This window comes from Trichoderma gamsii, assembly GCF_001481775.2.
Source record: "Trichoderma gamsii strain T6085 chromosome Unknown Scaffold_39.2, whole genome shotgun sequence".
Classification (NCBI taxonomy): domain Eukaryota; kingdom Fungi; phylum Ascomycota; class Sordariomycetes; order Hypocreales; family Hypocreaceae; genus Trichoderma; species Trichoderma gamsii.
In genome coordinates this window covers 299,551-305,905 of record NW_020171376.1, presented here as the reverse complement: position 1 = coordinate 305,905, position 6,355 = coordinate 299,551, and the positions used below count along the sequence as shown (strand labels likewise).

At 52.4% G+C, this 6,355-nt stretch overlaps 1 protein-coding gene across 1 annotated transcript; it reads right to left on the bottom strand.

Annotated features, from left to right (window-relative positions):
* Positions 1–850: 850 nt before the first annotated feature.
* TGAM01_v208845 (glycosyltransferase family 20) lies at positions 851–3,794 on the bottom strand (the record flags this gene model as incomplete). Its single annotated transcript, XM_018800757.1, has 3 exons — positions 851–894; positions 966–3,622; positions 3,772–3,794. The coding sequence occupies 3 exons, from the start codon at positions 3,792–3,794 to the stop codon at positions 851–853; spliced, it is 2,724 nt and encodes a 907-aa protein (XP_018666222.1).
* Positions 3,795–6,355: the final 2,561 nt, after the last annotated feature.

The window sequence follows — 6,355 nt, the reverse complement described above, 5'->3', positions numbered from 1 at the left end:
CTGTTCTGCCTAGAAACCATCCATGGCCACATCCTCTCCACTAGATCCATTATCTCACCAAATCTCACCTCAACGAGATCGAGCTCTAATGGAGTACCATTGCAACTACTACCCTCTTCAGGCGGTGAGGTCGGAGATCGCGGGAAAATACAGCATAAAGAATGAGAAATAATGAGCAAGACAAATAGGCACAAAAGTGCTAGTAATACAATTACTTCGTATACCCCATGGTGATGCTAATACTTGGCTTGCATACGCTTATTTTATTTTATTTTTTCTTTTTCTGTATACTTGATGCTTGGTGTGTAGGTACCATTTACATACACTCGCCATCCAAAGCTTTGTCTATAATCATCGCTGATGTGCCATAACGACCTTGACGAAGCATGAAAGAATGAGAAAAGGCACTAAAAATACAAGGGTGCAAGACTAGTCAAATATAAAAAGAGAAAAGCGGTGCTATGGAGCTGAACCAAACGGAAATACGCATCAAGGTGGTAGAGACGGTCTTTATCCCCCAAAACTTTTTTTTCTTTCCTTTTATTTTTTCCAGACCCCAGAAACTCCATTTCACACGCGAGTTGTGATGGAGGGGCTCTTCGCGTGTGTTATATATATGGACTCATTCATCGCTGCAAACGATGCTGGTGAAGCCATGTCCAGGTATAATGCAAAATTCCACTGATATCAATACGCCTCCTTTTCATGTACCTGAGACGCCTTGCATGATACCAAAACTAGACAGGAGGGGAAAAACGAGAAACCAAAAGGCCAACTATAACAGCAAGATGAACGGCAAAAAATATAGAGTGTGGACGGAGAAGATACGAAAACGCTGGACGTGTTCGTATTATGAGCTGGTTGATGCCAGACGCTGAAGGCAGCTCAAGACGCCTACGACGAAAAAATTAGAGGATTCTTCAACTTATTACCATCTGGTCAAATTTTGGAGAGAGAAAACTTACCGCTCACACCCTGTGTCAAGGTGGCTGTCGCTTCCGTGCTTCGGCTGCCAAGGCTAACCGTAACAACCTGCTCAATCTTGGCTTGGTCACCTAGGTTGTTGGCCCATTTGAACACCTTTTCGTCTTCTCGGCCGTCACCGACAACCATGAGGAAGTCAACTGGCTTTTCGCTCGCCTCATCCGACTTTACGTTCTCGCCTAGCTGCTCAAACACACGTTGCGCCGCAGTGCACTTGGTCCAGTCCAGCGGTTCGACAAGGATGGCGCCGTCTACTGCGAGAGCATGCACCCGCTGCGATTCACAGGCGTCGTTGACGTGGCTGGCACAGTCAGAAGCCTGCCGCGACGCTGTATCAAAATCTTCAGCGTTGTTGTAGTGGAAGAGGAGACTGCAGCGACGCTCTTCAATCTGCGAGCCGGGCGTTCTCTCGAGATAGTACTGCATGATGGGCTTGACTGATTCCTTCCAGTTTAAAATTTGAGACGCATCAGCCATCTCTATCCATTTGTCGCTACCGCAGTCCTTGAGGAAGCAGCCGTTCTCAGCAATCAAGCCCAGGTTTGGCACACGTCGGAATACACGATCGAGCTCCTCCGGCCGCCGGCCCGACATGACGTAGACGGTGTTGCGTTCGTCTAGCAGCAAGTCATTGAGCACATCCAGGGTCCGCTGCGGGCTGACCGGGATAATCTGATTGACAGGGCCCCAGCTGACAAGAGTGCCCTCGTAGTCCAAGATGAAGAGACGTCGCTGTGCACTCGCGTACTGAGCAGAAACCGTGTTCATCGAGAGGCGAGGCACATAGGTCTGGTCGCGCTTGTGCTGCTCGTCATATGACCTGTCGAGATGGCCAAGAAGCTCGCTGAACCAGTGGGAGCCCGTTTGGTGCACAACACACTTGTAGAGGCTCTCCCATCGGCGAGCCTTTTCCTCCTTACCCATCTCGAGCGCCTGCTTGATGGCATCGGCGCACTGTCGGTAGTCCCAGGGGTTCACTGAGAGCTCATTCTTTCCGAATAGCGATGACGTGCCGGTAAACTCTGACAGAATGAGGGAACCATGCTTCTGATCAGAAAGGATCTTGCCGTCCTGACAAAAGAGGTACTCATGCGACGTGAGATTCATGCCTTCACGCTGACTGGTGATCATGAGCGCGTCGGCGATGGAAAGCAGAGCGAGGTACTGGGCGTAGTCGATATCCTGTTTGAGATAGACCACGGGTTGATAAGCCAGATTTGCCCACGACGAGTTTACGCGCGTAACGATGTCGGAGACGGCAGCATCAAGCTCACTAGGCTCGCCCGATGACAGGGCCACCTGAATCAGAACAGTGTTCTCACGCCATTCCGGATTCTTATTCAGGAACAGCTCGTATGCCAACAACTTTTGTCTGACTCCTCGAACATGATCGAGCTTGTCTCGCGCAACGATGAGCCTCTTGCCTTGGTAACGCTCCTGCATGATAGACAGCCACCTCATGACCTCTGGCTCGGCACGGTGCTTGTTTAAGCTAATGGGGTCAATGCCAATGGCGAGATGCACAACATCGACGAAGCGGTCTTCCAACTGCAGGCCTTCCGGTGTTGCCTCGACAGTTAGGATGCGGCTGCAAGTAAGCAAAAAGTGCCGTGTGTATTCATGGATCTGGAAACCGATCAGGTTGGCTCCTAGCATGCCCTCGAGAAGCTCCTTGCGAACAGCAAGACAGCGGAAGACTTCGGACGAAGGAAAGGCAACGTGCAGGAAGAAGCCAATCTTGGCCTCGGGCAGCTTCTTGCGGATCATGCCAGGCACGAGCAGCAGGTGGTAGTCGTGCACCCAGATGACATCGCCGCGCTTCCAGTTCTGGACAATCTTGTCGGCAAAGGCCTGGTTGACCTTGACGTAGTATTTCCACGAGTGATCCTCGTATGCCTTGCTCTTGGGGTTGTCAGGAATCTGGTAGTGGAAGACAGGCCACAGCATCTGCTTGCAAAAGTGGCTGTAGTGGCCATCAAAGTCCTTGTCAGAGCAGAAGACAGGCAGCATGTCATGCTGAGTGGCCAAGGTGTCTTCGATGTCCTGCTTCTGCTGAGTGCCCTCGAGAGCATCAGTGGGCATACCGAGTGTGCCAACCCAAGTGTAGTCGGTCAGCTTTCCATCTCGGGCAGCCGCCATGGCGGCGTTGCGAAGACCGCCATTGCCCTGGTCGGCGTTGACCACACGCCATTGAGCCGAAGCAAAGACCTTGTCATGGCTCTCGCTGCGCATCAGAGCCCTGGGCTTGACAACGCCGCTACGGCCCAGCTCCTTTGCCTTTTGTAGCGTCCGGCGGCTCTCGAAGAGGTCGGCCGGCGGCGGGGTGTTGGCGCGCGACTTGGGCTGGTCAGCGCGGCCGCCCCAGGACTTGGAGCCCTTGTCGGTGGGCGAGTTGTCGCTGTGCGGGAATTGGATGCGGAAGCCATCTTCGTTGGCGAATGGATCGGGCGTAGTGGGTTCGTCGACCGGGGTGTGAGGAGGGGTGATGTCGGGCTGCCGGGTGAAGAGACTGGGCGTGACATCGACCGCGGGCACCACCGAGGGCTGTTCTGGCGCAAAGGCCCGTTGGCGCTTCGAGATTGTGTGTCGGCGGCGAGAGTTGCCCGGGAGGTTGAATTGGACGGTTTTGGGGAGGAATCTGTACGAGGGGAGAACCAGCAGATGACGTGCATTAGCCCCGGTGCCGCAGAATATGTCACAGCAGCAGCTGACAAAGGAACGAACAAGGGCAGTGGAAACAAGAGCAGCAGCATGCAATCCGTTGCCATTGCAACCGTTTTTACTTACAGCGAGCAGATAAAGACAGTCATTGTGGGCAATGGCTCGTGATTCGGCTCAAAGGATAGTAAAAGTCAAGAGAGACTGAAAAGATTGTTCTTGGTCGACGATCGAGGGAGTCGAACGATCTGTGGCCATGCAAGTTGGGCAGCGAGATCGAGAAGAGGCCGAAGGAAAGCGAACGAAGGTCCGTCCGTCGCCGCTGATATGGCAAGGTGAAAACTGGCTCTCGGCTATGGCAAAGACATAAGGGACTGTAGTCTTGGCGATCGAGAGGGCGAGTAATCGGATGATTGATCTGGTCTTTGGCTTGGATGAGTAAGAAAGAGGAGGGAAGAGAAGGGAAGAATGAAAGTTTAAAGTTCAGATGAGGAGAAGTAGTAGAAGCAGGCCGGCACGGCAGAGCTAAGCAAGGCAGAGCACAGTAGATGCGGGAAGCTGGTAGAAAAAGCTGGGCAGCAAGAAAAGGTCCCGTCCCGGTAGTTTTTCTTAGTTGAGAAGGGAGCAGCACTGCGGAGCTTTTTTGGAGAGCGGCAGAGACGACGATGGTCCACCTGCTTAGGCCCGGAGCTGTGATAGGCTGCGAGTGAGGGAGCGAGTGAGAAACGGGACGTCTATGAGGCAAAAGCTGGGAACTGGAGGCTAGAGGGGAGAAGGTAGAAGTGTGCTATAGCTAATAGTGATGCTATTAAAGTGCTGGAAAAAACTGGCTGGTGATGGGCGCCTAAGGCAGCGGAAGCGATCGGGTCGATTTACACGAAATCAATTGTTTCGGCTGGGCCGCAAGCCGTATCACCATTAGCCACAAAGCTCCAAGACAACGGAGCGGGGGCCCCCCTGGTCGGGTCGAATTTTTTTTTTTCTTTCTTCTGTCTTGATGTTTGCGATTCCTGGGTGCTGCTTCCCCTCGCGACCAGGGTATGGGCATGGGATGAAACGTGGGCAGAATTGGGGAAAAAAAAGAGGCAAGGATATGCTTTTTAGGCTGGACAGAGGCAGAAAAAAAAAACAGAGATGATCAACAAGAGGGAAAGCGAGTAAGCTGCCGGCTGCCGCTGCTGGTGATACTGCCGCTGCATAAGACGAACGAATTGGAAAAGATTTTACTTACTTGCTGAGCACTGTTGGATTTTTTGCTTGAGCTGTTGGGATCTTGGATTGGAATCTGCGAGTTCAAGGCAAAGCTGGACAGTTTAGGATGCTCCTTGTTTAAAGGCTCATGGCCTGCCGTCTCTGACGTAATTGTTCCAACACGACTCGTCCAAGCCCGCTGGAGCTGAAGAGGAACCGCTCCAAGGCCAATTGCTCAAAGCTGACGTCCTCGATGGCGGATAAATGTGGACTGAATGTGGACTGAGGAGAGTTTGGTCCGTTGGGAGTTGAGTTACGCTGCGAATAAGCAATAATAATAATAATAATAATAATAATAATAGAAACTCTGAAGCAACAGCAGAGTCAATGTGGTCGGATTTGATTTGATACATGTCCGTCTTATGCGGATGCGTGGATGGAGGGCGATGCGCGGTTGGGCCAGATATACTACGACACGCCTCGTCCACTAGTAACGGCGCCGAACGTAGACGCCAATGTAGTAGTAGTTCCCGAGAGGTGCGTTTCCCTGATACCATCGTGAAATCACCCTTCCCTCATACTTGCGTTCGCGAGGGATTAGTTCCCTCGTCTGCGCGCACAAAATGTCTCGGCCTACCGGATACTACACGGCGCTTATTACACCACCAGCTACCCATGACCTCTTTTTATTTCCCTCGCCAACCGTTAATGCGTCGTACAGGCTCCGTGCCTCTGTCCTGGGTCGCCATTGGAAAGGAGGCTAGAAAGGGTGCCTGACCGATTACACGCCTTTGCAGGACACCCCATCCATAGGTAGTAGGCAGTAATCTGTACCTATATAGAGATACACACAGGCAGACAAACATATGGATAGAAACAAACATCCAACCACACCGCTGCAGCCTGGAATACTACAAATGACAGGCTGGCAAGGCGCCGAGCTGAGCCTAGAGTTAGAGATGAATCACACGAGGCAGCCCAAGGATTTCTCCGTGCCACCGACTCGGCGCATGGCCTGGCATGCCATCAACAATTTTCGACCTCTCATATTTTGCTTCGCTGCTTGTGTCACTGCAAAGAGGGCCCCATGTCCCCCTTCGGAAGCTAAGCTTATCCCAGGCCCTTGCGCGGGCCGATGACTCGGATTCGATTGCCCCGTGCTCCAGAGAGGCTCTAATTTTCTGCTCATATATGATGGTGATTTCAGGTTGGTTTGCAACGACCAACGATGAAGGATCCAAGTCCTTTTGGTTGAGGCCAAGCCCCGAAACGGCACTGGCTCTGGCGCTGCGGCCGGGCACGTATCAGCTAGTCTAGCTCGCCGAGAGCGCTAAGAACGAGCATTGACTCCTTGGAAATTCCACTGACAAGCAATACCGTCATCACGATAGCACAGTACACACACCTGCTACTCCCAGCAACAAAGAGAAAAAGACTTCGCACAACACAACCATTGTGGCGCCCGTCGATGTAACGTGCAGAGGCACCGTCCCCTTGTCGGCCGGGTGTTTGCAGCCCGGAT